This window comes from Procambarus clarkii, chromosome 68 (genome assembly GCF_040958095.1).
Source record: "Procambarus clarkii isolate CNS0578487 chromosome 68, FALCON_Pclarkii_2.0, whole genome shotgun sequence".
NCBI classification, from domain to species: domain Eukaryota; kingdom Metazoa; phylum Arthropoda; class Malacostraca; order Decapoda; family Cambaridae; genus Procambarus; species Procambarus clarkii.
In genome coordinates this window covers 9,492,872-9,511,585 of record NC_091217.1, presented here as the reverse complement: position 1 = coordinate 9,511,585, position 18,714 = coordinate 9,492,872, and the positions used below count along the sequence as shown (strand labels likewise).

At 36.6% G+C, this 18,714-nt stretch overlaps 1 protein-coding gene across 1 annotated transcript in view; it reads left to right on the top strand.

Annotated features, from left to right (window-relative positions):
- The window catches only part of LOC123774671 (MAM and LDL-receptor class A domain-containing protein 2), an 82,593-nt gene extending 64,469 nt beyond the window's left edge, over window positions 1-18,124 (top strand). Inside the window, exons 39-48 of the mRNA XM_045769179.2 lie at window positions 1,790-1,921; window positions 2,829-3,002; window positions 3,131-3,275; window positions 4,748-4,918; window positions 6,503-6,675; window positions 8,467-8,614; window positions 9,183-9,392; window positions 10,620-10,827; window positions 11,803-11,949; window positions 13,212-18,124. Of these exons, the coding sequence (XP_045625135.2) occupies window positions 1,790-1,921; window positions 2,829-3,002; window positions 3,131-3,275; window positions 4,748-4,918; window positions 6,503-6,675; window positions 8,467-8,614; window positions 9,183-9,392; window positions 10,620-10,827; window positions 11,803-11,949; window positions 13,212-13,380 (1,677 nt within the window). The 3' untranslated portion in view covers window positions 13,381-18,124. The remainder of the gene's footprint in view (window positions 1-1,789; window positions 1,922-2,828; window positions 3,003-3,130; window positions 3,276-4,747; window positions 4,919-6,502; window positions 6,676-8,466; window positions 8,615-9,182; window positions 9,393-10,619; window positions 10,828-11,802; window positions 11,950-13,211) is intronic.
- The last annotated feature ends 590 nt before the right edge of the window (window positions 18,125-18,714 follow it).

The window sequence follows — 18,714 nt, the reverse complement described above, 5'->3', positions numbered from 1 at the left end:
TTAGTGGCTTTAGGTATTGTATGTACTTGCTCTATCTATAAATCCAACATTATGTTTGTAAATCAACTATGTATGTACTTTTCCTAACTAAAAAATTTAATTTAATTTAATTTAATTTCCTAAGCTAACAGATAAATGTAATGATAGGTACTGTACTTTGTAATAGAATTTAAATTCACATGATAACTACATCAGTATAAGGAGAAAAAATAAAATTATACCTATGAAGTTGCATTTCTTCAATTTAATATACTGGGTGAGTAGGTAGCACAAAGATACTATTTGAGTTAATAGCACAAATTGGGATACTGTGAAGAAGAAACTAGGTACATTACTGCACTTCATAGATCTACTTTTAAATAAAGTATAGGTTTAATTCTGATTGCCTTTGTAAATCAGAGAATTTAATTATGAATTTAATTATGTAGTTCATTAAATAATTTGATAACCTAATCCCTAACTAATACAGATAAGGACCACCGCTATAGCATGTATGAGATACAATGCACTTATTGTTATTGTAGGAGATCGCCGCACGTCACACAAGTAACGACTTGACTTCTCCCAGTTTCTGCACACCACAGAGTGAACGAGACCGCTAGCGCATCAGTGTCCAACCACTCGGTTCCAATTGTTTCATACACACTTGTCTCCCAATAGTTCATTTATATGTCTTATAAAGTTCCAGGCTATTTTTCAACATTTAACACTGTTGTTTCTATATATTTTCCAGCACTGAATATACTTTTTAAACATGTATTACTTCTTGCTGTTTACACTGTTCTGGGGATGACGCTTTCCTGCTGTGACAACACTCTGTGCATGTGCAGAACTGACTATTGTACCGGTGGGGATTCCAAATGCATGAATTAAACAAAAGTTCCAGACTGTTTTTCAACATATAACATTTTCTATGTCTCTCTCCTGGGTTATATACTTCACAAGGGTCTCTCTCTTACATTGGCCTGGGTTCATATCCTGGCTGGGAAGGATTGACTGGGCACAAATCCTTAACAATAGCCTCTATTCACCCAGTAATGAATGGGTAGCTGGTTCTTAAACAATTTGTCGAGTCATATTCTGGGAAAAATTTGGATCAAGGACCTGCCCAAAATGCTATGCATGCTAGTGGCTTTACAAGAATTTAAGAACTCATGCACAATTGTATATAGAAATAAAATAAAAAATAAAAAATTACCATATAGAAAAACATCTGGCAAATGGAATTTAACATGAATAAATGCCACATTATGGAATGTGAAATAGGAGATAATAGCCCACATACAGCCTACAAATTATGTGGAAAAGCTTTAAAGAATTCTGGTAAGAAAGAGATCTAAGGGTAGCTCTTGACAGAAAACTCTTACCTGAGGACCAAGTCAAGAAAATTGTGGGAGGAGCATATGCTTTTCAATTTCAGAATTGCCTTTGAATACATGGATGATGGCAAAATATTAAAGAAAATGTTCACAACCCTTGTGAGACCAAAGTTGGAATATGCAGCTGTTGTATGGTACCCATATCAAACAGCACATGAGCAAATTGGAAAAGGTGCAAAATCATGCAAGAAAATGGCTCGCCTCAATTGTCAATCACTGTTGGTTTGATGGGTGTTTTTTAAATATTGCAAAGGAATGTAAAGTGGTGTACATGTATTTTAATGGGAACTTTTGAATTCTTTTAACTCCTTTAAACACACATCATGTTACAGTACCATTTTAATTTCATGCTATAAACATGTTATATATTGTTACACAGCAGTGTACTTGACCAGTCTTCTGTGTTACAGGCAAATGGTGTTCAACCTGAACTACTGCTTCAAATGTCAGATAACTCACAAAAATGGGCCCAAAAATATGTAAATATTGGCAACAAGAAAGATTTTTCTCTGTATTTCAAGGCTATACATGGCCAGGGAAAGGTATGTAAAACACTTATAATATATATTTAATTTTCAATTTACCTTAATTTAAGGAATGGTTAGTTTTCCAACACTTAGATTTTAAAATTAAACATTTGCCTAGATAGGAAGTTTAAAATCTTTTTATTTTAATAAATATTAAACTGAAGATCAAACTAGTGCTTTGGGTATTTTACTGATACATTTAATAATTTAATAATGCCATTATGTGAATGGGTTGCACTTAATTATTGTAATACATGAAGTGTATTTATGATTAGACAGTAATTAGTGTAGTGAGGAAATTATATAAGATGAACAAGAAAGAAATTACGTTAAAAATTATAGAAAAAACTTGTGAAGAGGTTTAAGAATATGTAATGACAACCTTTTTCTTATATATATGAAAAATATATAAGGACAATATAAGGATAATTTCATATAAGTCATATAAGGACAATTTCTTGTGTAGTCCATGAGTGCAAGATATGAGAGCAGTGTTGAAGAAGTCAGTCAGAGGTAAACAATAGATAAGATTTGTGCAACTTTTGAATGATATGAAGTAATAAATAAACAAATAAATGTAAATATGCTATTTGAAAATAAATTAGAAATAGCATGTACTGTACTTGCAACTAGTAGATTCTTTAATGATATCACTAAATCAAAAATAGGTAAAGTTACTTGGCACTTTAAAAATCAAAAGTACCAGTAATCTATCTTAAAACTAGAGACACAAGTATAACTATAAACCAAGCCATTTTATCTCTTATCTAGCCAATCTTATTTAGTGTCTCAGTAATGTAGTTAACAATTGCTTGTTTAATATTCAAGAGTTATCCAGTACTTTGTAGTTTCCTAATTAAGTGATTTTAATGGATTTTTTACTACAAATGGATATTTTACTGTAGTTATGGATATTTTTCAGACTTATATTGCAGTGGATGATATAGCATTCAAGAATTGTCGCTCAACTCGTGAATGCCAAAGTAACATAGATTTCCAGTGTGCTGATGAATCCTGTATTCCACGGCAGTATGCCTGTGATGCCAAGTATGACTGTCCAGATAAGAGTGATGAATACAGATGTGAAAATGTTCAGGTGAGTACATATCATTAAATATGTAATTGATTGCCCCCTTTTGTTTATTTAATCTGCTCCTATTATTACTATTTTGTCAACAATGTACTTTTGCATGAACCTGTAAGACTAAACTTGTATTTCTTAAGGGGAACTGCAACTTTGACAAAGAATCTTGGCTTTCTGATTGTGGATGGGAGCGCTCTGTTGATGATGACAAAGACTGGTCTCGAGGTAGCTCCTCCTCCGATCCTCTCGGTGGTCCTTCCCATGACCACACATTAGGATCTTCTGGTAAGAATTTAACCTTTCCAATAAAAATTCAGGAATTTAACTTTTATTTTAGAGTTCCAAGCATGCCCAAGCATAGTTTGTGCTTATTCAGTAGCTCGGTTAGATTAATACTAATACTTGTGATTCTCATCACTCCCCAAGAAACCTAACCTAACCTCTCGTATCTGTTTACCTCATAACTAGACTTTACATTAGAAAAATAAAAATTTTAAAATACTCTTTTTCAGAATGAAGCTTGGGGTGGCATTATTGTTGCAGAATATGTACAACTACATTCTGTACAGTACTAATGCAGGGGTCCCTGACTTACAAGCATCCAACTTACAAACATCTAATCTTACGAATGGTTTCACAAGTCCCCATTTTTACATCTAGATCTGCTGAAAAAAGCTCCATCATCCCCCCATAATACAAACAGCACTACTTGTCCATCCACATGACTATAGGGTTCTACAAAAATTTCCACATGACCCAAAGTGCCATGTGACCAACTAGCTGCCAAGTCAAAAGTATTCTTTAAAATAAAATAAAATAAAATGTTTATTCAGGTAAGGTACATACATACAAGAGATTTTACATAAATTGATCAATTTATAGATAGAGCTAGTACATACAATGCCTAAAGCCACTATTACGCAAAGCGTTTCGGGCAAGAAAAACATTAATGACTAAAACTTAATACTAATTGAGTATAAAGAATAAAATGTGTTGAGAACAAATAAAAAAAAGATAAAAAGGGGGAAAACATGGCTGAAAAAGCAGCACAAATACAATTAGGAACTATTTCAGATATTAATCAAGGGAAATACTATTAATAATAGCTGAATTAAGAGGAAGAGTGTTGGTGTATCACCATGACCAAAGAAGAGGCAACCCATTACCCGAGGTAGGAAGCTACTCTATAGACAACCACTTTGAAACACCAACACAGCCTGCACATGATCAGAGGCTGCACATGTTCAGAGCCTGCACATGTTCAGAGGCTGGGACATCTTGAGGTTATTTCTGGGCTTAACATCTCCATGGCCCAGTCCTCAACCAGACCTCCTTTTTGTTACACACCCCATGAAGCAGCCTGTAGCAGCTGTCTAGCTCTCAGATACCTATTTACTGCTAAGTGACAGGAGCTTCAGGGTGAAAGAAACTGTCCATTTGTTTACGCCTCCACCGGGGAGCAAACCCAGAACCTCAGGACTACCAATCCAAAGCGCTGTCCACTCAGTTGTCAGCCCCCCTAGGAAAAATTAGTGCTGATAAGAAAAATAAGATATTCAATATTTCTATTTAGGTTGTATTTAGGTTTCACTCAATAGTACTAATTATCATGGATAGTACCATACACTGATTTAAAATATTCAATAATTTATTGGTTATTGATAGATAAGATGCTTTCTTTAAAATTCAGCTCAGGATGTACAGGTATTATCTATAAATGTAAATTAATTTTGCAATTGGTTGTTTTCTTTTTCTAGGATATTATCTGTTTTTATCAAGTGCAGAAGAACTACCAGGCAGAATAGCATCCATCAAAATTCAGAAGGAATACCCACCATCTACTGATATATGTTATGTCCGTTTTTGGTACTACATGCACAATAGCGACAGCACAGTTGATGTTGGCTCCCTCAGACTGTACCTTGAAGGTTGCTATCATATCAGTTTATATTTGTATTGTATTTTAATTAGTCAAATCCTGTCAAGTAATATTTTTAAATAATTTTAATTTGTATTGAAACTTGTACATTTTATTATTTGTATGTCTTCCTCGGCTGACCCTCAGTAGCTTTCCAGTGCATTGGTTCTGGCCCTGCATGAAAAAATATAGGGACATTGATAGAAAAGCAACTAGGGTGGCACCTAAGATAACTAGAAATGAGTACACCAAAATCAGGAGGGCAGCAGAGCAACAGTTTGAAAACAACATTGCAATAAAAGCAAAGGACCAACCTAAGCTATTGCATATCCATATACAGAGGAAAACAATAATATGAAACCATGAATGATCAGACTGCAGGTATAGAGAGAAATGCTATAGGAACACTATTGGCAAACAGTGAAGAACTCATCAAGAGGTTCCAAGAAGTCTTCAAATCAGAATCAGACTGGTGTCGAAGGTGAGGTAACAACAGGCTGGCAGAATCATCAATAGACAGAATTGAAATTAATGTAGAAGACATAAAAATACACTTGGAGGAACTAGAGGTAGCAAAAACATTAGACCCAGACCAAGTATCACCATGGTTACTGAAGAAAACTGTAGGGATTTTGTGTTAACCATTAACTACAGCTTTCAACCTAACACTAAGACAGGAGAGCTTCCCAAAATCTGGAAAAGGGCAAATGTAGTTCCAATATTCAAGAAAATAGACAGCTTCTGGTGGTCAAGTTCGGGCACTTCATGCTCTTTGCCAGAGGTAGAGGTTTTTTATTTTGGTCCAAAAGATCACTTTTACATTTGTAGCCTTCTTCATTTTTGGCTAAGAAGGAAACTTTAACCCTCCTGTGGAGTCTTATGGTCATTGGTTTCTCTAGCCATGAGTGCAACATATGCTCTGTCCTGTGGCCACAGTGTAGCATTATTTGCATGCTACTCACTCTGTTGTGGGTGATACATTGTTTATTAACCCCCGTTTCTCTCACTCCTTGTTTCAGAGGCCATCTCTTCCACATTATCCATGATGTGCATAAGTTTGCTGCTTTGTCAGCTTTTCTTGTCAATATGTTCATGGCCAATATCTGGAATCAGTGCTTTTGGCAGTCTAACAGGGAGTTGGCCTCCCGTTATTTATTGCATGTTCATTGGCATCGTCACACCCTTGGCATTATTCTTCTCTTATGAATTTACCTGAATTTACCTGAGGGCCACCCATACTAGTGGCTGCGACGAGGACAGGAAGTCGGTGGCTTGTCAAAGGTCACCCCATTTGCCCCTGATGATCTTTTCCAGCTTTATTTTAAAATCCAGCAGGGTTTTGGCATTTATGGCTTTGAATAAACCCAGTTAGCCTAGTTTTTCATCAACTTGCTCTCTCCTGGCCCCATTGTAAGCAAGCCAGTGGAGCTACTGGGGGCCCAGCAGAAAAAGGCATTTCACTGTATTCAGAGTTTAATTTTTTTATGTTAAGGATTATAAGCATTGTATTAAGCAACATTGAGATTCATATTAAAATATTTATTGAAATATATTCAGAGCATTTCAAAGTAACAAATGGTTTCATTCATGGCAGAGTCTTCTGGAAGGCGCAGACTACTCATGTCTCACAGTGGTAATTATGAGGCAAAGTGGCTGGAAGAAGTGTTGCTAGTCTCATCCAGTGACTCATTCTACCTCATATTTGAGGGGGAGACTGGTGATCCATTCAAAACATACATTGCTCTAGATGACATCTCTCTCACACAGGTAAGACTTTGGCTATATAGTCCTCCCGCCACCCCTTCTGTAACACCATAAATGGGTTTTGTTTAATATTTTACATACAATGAGAGTCAGTTCATTTTCCGATATGTTACACTTCCTCATAAACTTAACTTTGCTCTTTGTGAATTCACTTGGCTTGAGGTTTTACAGGAACATATTCCTTGCACAGATCAAGGTCAGAATGTATAGTATCTTTAATTTCTGTGGTATGTTGACCACACATACCAGTTCATGATATGACTTTCCTATACTGTAGTGAAATATACTTAGATACAGTATTTTAAGAACATTCTGAAAATTTGATGTTTGTATATTGTATATACATATATTAGTAGGCAAAATAAACAATATTCAGACCACTTGTAACTAATGAAGTGCATTCTCTTAAATCTTAAAAAAAAAACTTCTGGTGCATTCATGTCTGTGCAAAGATTACTTGGTCACATCCTAGGCAATATCTTGCTCTTCCTAGGATACATTTATAACTCTAATCTCACCCATTTTGATATTATATCCAGCTGTAATAAAGATCTTTTCCAAGTGCCAGACCAAAGCTGGAGAAAGAGTGACAGAAGGTACATCACTCCAAGCCAGTCTTAAAATTCAAATAGACTGCCAAGTTTTACTTTCTAACAACCAATAAATAGTTGGCTGTCAGAATGCCAACTGCTATCATGTGGCAGCACCGATGGTGTAAACAAAAGCATCTGGTTTTGAAATTATAATTGCAAATTATATATTAATTTATAATATATAAATATGTATATATATATAAATTAATTATAAATTACTATACTGTATTCTAGGCTCTCCCCAAGGAACATTAGCTTAGTCGGCAAGGGCCATTTTCTTTTAGTTGTGACAGTTAATTCATCATAAGACTGTTAGTGTCATGTGCAGCAAATCTGCTATTTTGTTGACCAGACCACACACTAGAAGTTGAAGGGACGACGACGTTTCGGTCCGTCCTGGACCATTCTCAAGTCGATTGTGACTTGAGAATGTCAAGCGACTTGAGAATGGTCCAGGATGGACCGAAACGTCGTCGTCCCTTCAACTTCTAGTGTGTGGTCTGGTCAACATACTTCAGCCACGTTATTGTGACTCATCGCCTGCAATCTGCTATTTTGAACACTTCACATGTGTGTATATACACTGTCATTGCATGTTTCGGTTGGGGTTTCTCTTCTTAAGTTGCCCCTTCTTGCAGGGCATATACTGTAATTAGAAGCCTAGGCATTTTAGCTGTGCGCAAACTGTTTAGATTCACCGAGTCATGTCATCACATACTTGCTTTCATGTGTTGTTCAACCTAACAGGTTGTGCTTTTCAATGCTAGAACTTTTATTATTTATTTTTGTTTATTACTGGTGGGCCCTTGCTTATTATCTATGGTGATAGGGTTTGGTTAGGGTTTGCCGAGTACACAAGTCTTGTGATGATATCCTCTTCAGACTTGATCTGAGGAGCATTGTCCTGAGACCTAACTAGATGCTTGGAATGTTTGGTCTAGCACCTTTGTAGATATGTAACTTGATTGCTATCCTGTGAGTATCTAACTCTGAAATCTGTGTTCCTGTTTTTGTAGTCTTGATCTGTCTTATATCAGTCACTCCTACCTCATTTCTCTTCCCATTTCACACAGATGTTATCTTTATTAGGGCTATTTGTCAGAAACTTTTATATAGGGCTTCAGCCCTTAATTATTAGTAGCCAGCAAGGAATAATGATTAATAGCACACATTTTCATATTTTAAAAATGACTAATTTCAGGAATGTGTAACTGGTGTAGGTCCTCCACCTATTAACAGTACATGTGGGAGTACTGAGAAGCAGTGTGCAACAGGAGAGTGCATCCCTGCAGACTTCTTCTGTGACTGTTATGCAGATTGTGTTGATAGTTCAGATGAGCTGGATTGCTGTAAGTATTTTTTAATAATAATTCTGTCATTTCTGAAAGTAATTTTTCAATACCAATTGTTCAATACTATACTGTACTCACCTAGTTGTGCTTGTGGGGGTTGAGTTCTGGCTCTTTGGTCCAACTGTATGTGTATATAGAATATCAGGGATATGAGCAGTACTGAAAAACCAGAGGAACTAGAAAGCAAAAATTATAGATTTAACAACTTAGAACCAAATAAGTGCATTAAATATTGAATCTGCAAGAACCACTGAAACAAAATTAAGCATTGAAATGAAAGCATTAAAATCATGATAAGGAATGAAGGCTGTTCTACCTACCTGCTCAACACTGGTCAAGTACACACCTCCCAACTATTTAGGTCATGTGCTCTTTTTCTCAAGTGTGATTGAAAGATTGTTTTTTTTTTTTTACAAGACTACAATTTGCTAGGTTTTGAGAGTTGCCTGCCTTTCGATTACAGTACCTGATTTTGAATACCAGTGAATTTCACTGGTGTATAATATACTGAATTTATTATGTAATTAAATATTTTTAATTTCTAATGATGTTTAATAATTTTTAGCTGTAACATGTCCATCGACGATCACACGACCAATGATAACTACAACGACATCTATGTCATCTACCACTCCAACCACAACTCAAGGCCCTAATGCGTGTAACGATACCCAGTTTCCATGCGGCGACAAGGACTTTACCTGCATACCCAGCATGCTCCTTTGTGATGGTATCCATGATTGCCCCAATAGTAAAGATGAACTAGAATGCCCAGGTACTTAATGACAATTAAATGTACAAGTTTACATCTTCTGTTTATAGTATATGTACAAGTTTACATTCTCTGTTTATAGTATATGTACATTTATTCTCTGCTCATAATACAGTACAGTATATGTAAATTTATTCTGTTTATAGAATATGTTTACATTTATTCTCTGTTGATTAGTATTTGTTCTGTTTATTGTGCACTTGTTGGGCACAATAAACAGAGCATATACTACTAATATATTTTCTGCAGTTGGAAGAAAACGCACACAAAGAGTGGAGGACTTGCAGCTTAGACGCAATTCTTTAGTCATATGTTTTCTTTGCACAGAAAAAACACCGCTTTTGTCAAGCAGTGTCCATATTGTATTCATTACACAAACCTAAAGACAATTTGCTCAGTAAATACTAGTAATGATATAGTCAGTGCACAGTCTTGACTTATGAAGCTCTAACTTTTTTTATCTTATGCATCATTAGTTACTTTTGTTCTGGCAAGCTTTAACTGCTCTCTCTGCACAGTTACCTGTAACAATGCAGGTATATAGTACTGTATTTAAATTTTATTGAATACCATTTTGTGTTAGCCATTTAGTTACAAGATATTCATATCGTTGAAGTAACTACAGTATTTGGCCAATAATAAGTAAATTCTCTTTCAAATGCATGATTATTGGTTTTCCCTCTTTCAGTCTGTTGCACTGCCTAAGGATAAAAAGATAAGACAATTTTCAAATATACTACTGTAACAATAATCTATAATAATGACAAACCATTTACTAGGGTCAGTGTATGAAGTTTGTGAGCACAATTATAATATGATTTATGTATTTTAATAAAAATTGTCAGTCAAGTTAACATTATGAAATAAATTTAAGCTTTTGATCAGTTGCATAATTATTTGTAAAGTCATTAGATTATAGCTTTAAGTGTCAAATATGCAACAGACTTTAAACTTTCTGATCATTTATATACTTTATCTGAGTTTACCTAAATTTACCTGAAATTACCAAAGGGTCACGCTCTCTTTAGTGGCCTTTTTGAGGACCGGAAGCCAGCAGCTTGTCAAAGGTCCCCCCATTTGTCCTAATGATTTTATCGAGTTTGATCTTGAATTGCAGCAGTATTTTGACATCTACTGTTTAAAGATATTTAGGTTATTGATAAAAGTGTATAATATTACATTAAATACTGTTCATATAATTATTCAACTTACTTAATGCTCTTATTTCAGAAAATACTCCATGTGACCCTGGTTACATATACTGTGGGGATCAATTCATGGCCGATCATCCCTGTTTAGAAGCAGAGAGTGTGTGTGATGGGAAAATTGACTGTAAATTATACAATGCTGATGAGTCTTTGTGTGGTGTGTGTCCATCTTATTACTGCCTAAACCAAGGTACATGCAGTGTGGCAAGTAAACAAGCACCTGTCTGCAGGTCAGTACACCGACTTTAAGTATGGTCTTGCTGGGATATATTGTTTATTCCTATTTGGTTTGTTAAATATGCTCTCCATCCACCTGGACTGGTTGGTACCATGACACCCTCTCACATCTAGCAGGTTGATGTTTGATCCTTGTTGGTCCAAGAGGATGGGCACCATGCCCATCCTCTGTTTTAATATTTGGAGATATACAAGAGTTACATTCTTGTACAGCCACTAGTATGCGTAGCGTTTCGGGCAGGTCCCTGGAATACGATCCCTGCCGCGAAGAATCGTTTTTTCATCCAAGTACACATTTTACTGTTGCATTAAACAGAGGCTACAGTTAAGGAATTGCGCCCAGTAAATCCTCCCCGGCCAGGATACGAACCCATGACATAGCGCTCGCGGAACGCCAGGCGAGTGTCTTACCACTACACCACGGAGACTGGTTTCCTTCCCCTTCCCTTCTATGTACTAAATAGTCATAGTGGCGGGTGCTTTCTCCTGATAATTACCTTAGCTTTACTTGTTTATTATGAATTAAAACCAGTTAATGTAGCTGAACTTATTTTTAACAAAATAATTAGATGTGATTTAAGATTTACTGAGGTGACATTCTAGTGTACCAAGGCAATAGTTTAATGACTTGTTGTAAGGGCATGCACTTTATAAGGGAAAAGTAACAAAGTCTCCAAATGACTACAAATGAGAACCATCAAGGTGAAATCATAAGATAAAATGGGTTGAATCACCTTTTTGAGAAGCTGTATCATAAACTGTGTAGTGACAGTACACTCAAGATAACAAGGCCCAGAAAGAAATCCTGTGCAGGGTGAGCCAGCTGGATAGCATTCCTTCAGTCAATTTACTCGTGTATCCAGCAAGATTGTACTATAATTTGTAATTTGCATACAAAGTAATTGGTTGTGTCTGACATTAAAAACATTTAAATTGGAATTAATTATATGCTATTTTATTACAAACAGTTGCAAGAAAAACTCTGAAGGTGAACGGTGTCAGACAAAGCTCCACAAAGAATTGAGTGGTGGTGCTATTGCGGGGATTGTTATAAGCTGTTTCGTCTTCGTTGGTCTTGCTGCTTTCATTGTCTACTACATATCCAAGAAGAAAATGTAAGGTTAAATGTAGATAACTTAATTGACTAATAAAATTTAGATTAATTGAATGTTGGTATTTGTAATATTTTTAATTTGCTAAGCGATACTATTCATAATTTTGACATAGTGTTAAGATTTGGAAGGGCTATTAATTATTATATGGTGTGTCTCAGAATTAGCTGTACACACACACACATGCACACCCAGGAAGCAACTCATAGCAGCTGTCTAACTCCCAGGTACCTATTTACTGCTAGGTGAATAGAGGCATCAAGGTGAAAGAAACTCTGCCCATTTGTTTCCGCCTCCGCTGGGAATCGAACCCGGACCCTTAGGACTATCAACCCCGAATGCTATCCACTCAGCTGTTAGGCCCCAAAAATATCTATGAAATTGGACAAATCTATTTCAAACCTCCATAACATCATGTTATTACCTGTTTACCGAATTATTACCTAATCTTAATACAAAAACTGATATTTATTAATCATAAGTCAAAACTATACACTGTTGAGAACTTTCAACATGTGCTCCATCTAAATCCCTGCATATTTCAAATCCAACCTTGGTGCTACTAAACACATTTTGCATGGATCCAATTCTTTTAAATTTATTCACAAGTTCACGAATGATTTTGTCTGTAGGACCAATTTTGTGAAATTTCCTTGTAAATCTTTCTCCGATTTCATTATATTGTAATCCTTTGATATGGGATGTGACAACAAAGGTACATTTTTGTGTATTCATTATTAGGGTTAGGTTTCTGAAACAGAGATGAAATAATTTAGAAAGTGTTACATGATAACACATCATGATAAACATCAATAAACATGAGTTTTTAAAACATTTGTTGTATTTCATAGAAATAAATAGCTAATTCTGGCAAATGCTGTATTTAAATATATTGCAATCTCCATAATGTAAAAATTCAGATATTTCAGAAGGTGAACCAATTATTCAAATTGATGCAGAACTTCATTAGCTATACAGTATTTTCATGGTTACTATGCTCCCACAAAACTGGTCAGAATCAGGAAGATGTGCTGCTTTAATTTAATATTTGAGGTTTTTTAACTGGAAAAAAATATAAATACCGATGGTCTGAGGAAAAGAACAAAAATATTATCTTTCATTTGAAATAAGTGGTTCTTTGGTGATTGGATTTGTTGCTCAAGTATAGTTTAGAACTTTGTTTCACGTTTTGTAAGGTTTTTAGTCCCAAATTGCTACATATGCATTTTTTCAATTCTAATTACAGTACACTCTGTTTAACACAGGTATCCACGAGGAAGCGTCAGTGAAACATCTCCGAAGGAAACTGATGACACAGATGGCAAATTTCAATTTGTTCAGCCAGGCACCAGTCACTCTGGTGAGAGCTACCTGCTAGAGGACCTTGATTCACCAGACTATCCAGCTAACAAGAGCAAAGACACACAGGCTTAATTTAAATAACATTGAAACCTCTGCTCAGGCCAAGTACAAGCAATTGCCTCCAAAGCATAATGTGCATTTCTGTGATATAAAACTGTAAATAAATATAGAATTAATAGCATTAAATTCACAAAGGTCATCTAAATTTAACTTTTCTTTGATAGATATACAATACTTTACAATACAGTACAATATATTTATATTTAAAAATATAATTAATATGTTATATGTATATGGTTTAGATATATTAAATTTAGTTACTTGTGCTGTACTGTTTATTCTATACAGTTTGTAAGCTGTATTCAGTGTGAATGTTTTGTTGATTTTTTCATTATACAGTATTCTTTTACAATAACACAAGTTTGTGTTGAACATTGTAGGAAAACAAATTCATATTCATTTAGTGTTTATTGTGTGGTTTTCTCTTGTATCTTTTTGAATCATTTATTAAAAACTGGTTTTCCTTAATATGTCAATTTTATTGGCAATGAAAAATAAAACTAAGACACTCAACACAAACAATGCGATAGTGCATATACATGACTAAGCTTTCCATCGTTGGATGGGTACAGGGTGCTTGCTATGTAAATTAAAAATTATATGTAACTAGATTAAAGCAAATGTAAATTCCTTAGCTTAAAGATTGTTTTGGTCCAGTTCGTGAACTCATTATGTTATAACAAAAAAATTAATATAGACATTACAGTATGTGACCATCTGATCAAGGGTGTAGCTTGTTTAGCTAATTTAATTTTGGGGTTCAGTTCCTGAGCCTATTATGTCCCTCTGTAATCTTTTCCATTACTACTTAAAGGATGGGTATGTGGGGTACATAATGAATTGACATAAAGAAATGTGAATGACCCAACACTTCATTTCTTAAAATACAGCTACCATGTGCAGATGAAGAGTCACAATAATGTGGCTGAAATATGTTAACCAAACCCCATACTAGAAAGTTAAGGGACGACGACATTTTGGTCGACCTGGACCATTCTCAAGTTGATTGTGAGAATGTATCACAATCGACTTGAGAATGGGTCAGGTCGGACCGAAACGTCGTCGTCCTTTCACTTTCTAGTGTGTGTGGTTTGGTCAACAGCTACTATGCCTTGACCCCCCAATAACCAGTATGACACATTTCCTGACTATCTATAGTAGGATCAACAATTTACCTGAGCTACTATGATGGTAACCATGGAAGACAGAGGAGGTGGTGGTGGTGGCAGTCCAATGAGGACCACAGTCACATTGGCCACCGCCTGTCCACACTGCCCAATATACATGGCAAGGGTGTAACCTAGTTATGTTAAAGATGTCATGCACCATGGTTTTTATTTAGTTTGGTGTTCTGCACGAGAGTCATTAAGACCGTGACACTAGATTAGTAACCAAAAGGTAAGAATACTTTAACCCAGAACATATTCCAGGACTAAAGTAAACTCTCTGTATATACTCCCATAGATGGCATACTGCTATTGGTGCATATGTCAATCTCTTGAGTTATGCATAGTGCACAAAAGGGAGACACAGGCAGGAGTGACAGAAGGCAATAAAGGAGGAGCACCTTTGCAACAGTAGACAAAAAGAGTCTATGAAAGAGATGAAAGGAGACTTCAGAGTAGCTGAATGTGTCCAGTGGCATTCCACAAGGGTCAGTTCTGAGGCCAATCCTATTCCTAATCTATGTGAATGACCTACTAGAAGGAATAGATTTTTTCCTTTTAATCTTCAGTGATCTAAAGAGGGACGAGGAGACATAAAGAAATGCAAAATAGAAGAGAAATAACCATTTAGAGGCATATATTACATATATTTTAAGTAAACATGTGTTGGAGTAGCATTTGGGATTTGCAGTCTAGGGACCCTCCGTTTGTAAATACACTTACAAAAACATATACCCTACAAACGGTATAGTCCCACAGGGTTATGGAACTGCCTACCTGCCGATTTTTTTTTTTTATTAATACATTAGGTACATCTGCATTAGTGCAGCTACCCTAGACTATATGAAGGGAAGTACAGTGTGTCAAAAAGCTAACTACATGATGCTAAAAAATCCCCTTCACACAGGATGGTTCGGTATACAGAGGCATGTAATAAGTAGTCTGCATTGACAGACTGGGTTCATTATGAGAATATCACGAGCACAAGAGTGAATAAGGTAGCAGTGATAATAAAAGTCCCCCATCTCGCAGGATGGTTAGTCGTATATACAGGGCCATATGTTTAGTAGCCTACACTGGCAAATTTTTGGTACACTGTGAGAATATCTTCAAGAACACATGAGTGAATAAAGTAATTGCAAAGCTCCAGGTACCTTATGCCAACTGAGAAAAAAGATAGTGATAGAGGATGTGCGAATAATTTTGTTGACAGTTTACATTTGGTCAGGTCTACATCAGCAGATAATGAGAATTCCAAGAGATACCAAGGCAAATTTATTTTTGTATTTATAAATTTGGATATATTTGTATTTTTTATGCTACTACCCTACAGTACATGAAGGGTTACAGAGTTTGTGTCATGGCCTACCTGTGTGATATGAATTTTAATTAATTATCAGGGGAAAACGCTAAGCCATTACGACTTTATAGCACTTGGAAGGGGTCAGGATAAGGATTTGGGATGGGACGGGGAAAAGGAATGGTGCCCAACCACTTGGACGGTCGGGGATTGAAGACCGACCTGCATGAAGGGAGACCGTCGCTCTACCGTCCAGCCTAAGTGGCTGGGTGTGTGTGATACGAATTAAGTTCCCTTACGCTTCCACTACATATAAGGGGTATAACTGGGCAACCCCTCGCAGTGTTCAATAGAAAACTCGATAAACAACTATAATGGATACTTGATCAACCAGGCTGTGACTCATATGTCAGGCTGCGAGCAGCCGCGTCCAACAGCCTGGTTGGCCAGTCCAGCAACAAGGAGGCCTGGGCATGACCGGAGCCGCGGGGAGGCTAAGCCTCGAAACCAATACAAGATAACCACAAGGTATCTCACATGGTAGTTTGTCATACAGGAGGTCATGTAATCACTGAACCAGTACTAGTAAAGATTAGATTATTGCGGGTCTTGTCATTTGACCCTTCAGACCTGCCGGTAGAAAGTGCCAGGAGCATTGCAATTTATCCACCCATGTGTTCCGGAGGATATCCACAAAAACACGAGTGAATACTTAAATAATTGCAAAGCTCCTGGCACCTCCTACTGGCATGTCTGAAGGGTCTAATGATTACATTTAATAATGTAGTGTGAGGTCATAAAGCAGTTCTTGCTCGCAGAAATTGTTCAGAATTGGGAGATTCATCACCTGGCGCAGGTAACGCTAGCCCAATCTGATCCTGGCAACCACTATGTCACTCTCATTAAGACGTTGCGAGATGAAAATAAATATATTTAAATTATAGAGCAGTGAAACGGCATAATATACGTTCACTCTCGCCCAGGGTGAGTTTGCCTGCACACTCTTACCCATTAATTATCAGAGTTATACTTAAAAAGTAAATTACTTGCTGCAGTTTCTTGCTTGCGGATATCTCTTATGATCCTGACTGTGATTTAAATTCACGATTATATATTTTTGTGTGAGGCAACAAGCTCACCTCGTAACGGCGATGCCTAGTGGATCATCATCCTTAATATTAATATTATTGCTATTATTAAAATAATTGCTAATATAACCTGAACTTGGGCGATATATCACGAGGTTAGTAGTCCTTGGAAGCGTTTAAGGTGACAGCTTTCGCTATGAATCTTGGGCCAGCCACTACCCGGCGCCGCTACCCCAGGTTTTGCTGGCTAATGTTGCCTGTCAGGCTGCAGCCGACTATGACCCCCTTTCCCCGTGAGAGGGGGCTCCAGCCGGCTGTGACCCCTCCCCCCCCTTCCCCGTTAGAGGGGCTCCAGCCGGCCGTGACCCCTCTATCCCCCGCAGAGGGCGTTCCAGCCGGTTCTGACCCCTCCCAATCCCTCAGAAGAGGGGCTTCAGGCTGGTGAACCCCCATCTCCCCAAGTGAGAAGCTTCAGCCGGCTGTCACCCCCCACCACCACCACATCAATCCCTAAAGTGGAGCATCAAGCCTCGTGCGACGCCCATAACGCAGCTCAGCGACGAGCAGGTATTTAGGAGCCGGTTTTTTGTAAGAGAAGCATTACGGAACTAATTGGATTACCAGCTTTCTTATGCCGTGGGAAAACTCTGCTTTATATTTTACGTAATTGTGATAGTGTTTTCCATGATCATAATAGCAATGATGATGATATTATAGTTCTATTTCTTATTTCAACACACAGCCCCTCTGTTTAAGTTCCTTAACATGCTAAACATACACTCACTCCACACATTCTCATGTGCTATTTACATGTACAAAACCTTGCTCCTAAACGCTAATCTTGATCTGAATCTTTTCCTTGATAGGTGTAATAGAAGTCATGAGCACCACACCAGAAATAAATATCTCTTTGATATCCCCAGAGTCAAACTAAATCTGTGAAAACACTCCATGCAAATGAAAGGACTTAATCTATGGAATTCACTCCCTGATGAATTAAAAAATTGTCCAATCTATACCTTATTCAAAAGTAAAACCAAAGAGTATCTAATTTCATCCTCATAGTTTCCTACCTTGTGCTCCAAACTGTATCTTGTACTACCCACTTTCCCAATATTAGTACTTAAGACATATATCTTTACCAGTGTAATCACCTGTCAATTTATATTGTAGTTATTTGCTGATATAAAACCTTGCTTCAATGTATCTTTTCATATATACCTGATATGTTACATTAAGGACCTGCTCGAAAAGCTATGCGTGTTAGTGGCTTTGCATGAATGTAAAAATACCAGTCTTATGTAATCTCACCAACCTATTTTGAACCTTCATGTGGATAAATTATTATTATTATTATAACTCATACTTCGAGTAATAATTTCATTGTATGTTAAACTAACTCTGAAAAGTATTACTGAAGAATAATATTGCCGAAAATAAATGTATTTTTTCTGTGTCTACTTTAAGTTTTGCTGTTGTTAGATTACTGTGATCGTAATTGATTTGGTAAACTCACGGTGCTCCAGTATCCTCCAACCTTTTGGGACTTGAAAATTATAACGACATAGTTACGTCTCTCGCCTCCTGCACACCATAAATAAAACACAACATTTTATCTCGTATTTTCACAGGTCAGGTCAGGTTAGGTTAGATTAGGTGTGTTTAAAGATATCGATGACATAAAGAAGGTACATACTTTTTCTTGTTTTAAGCCCTACACAGATGCACTGGGTTGCCATGTTCAATAAAACAGTGCGTGATGCAGTAATAGGCGGTCTTTTGTTGAAGGATG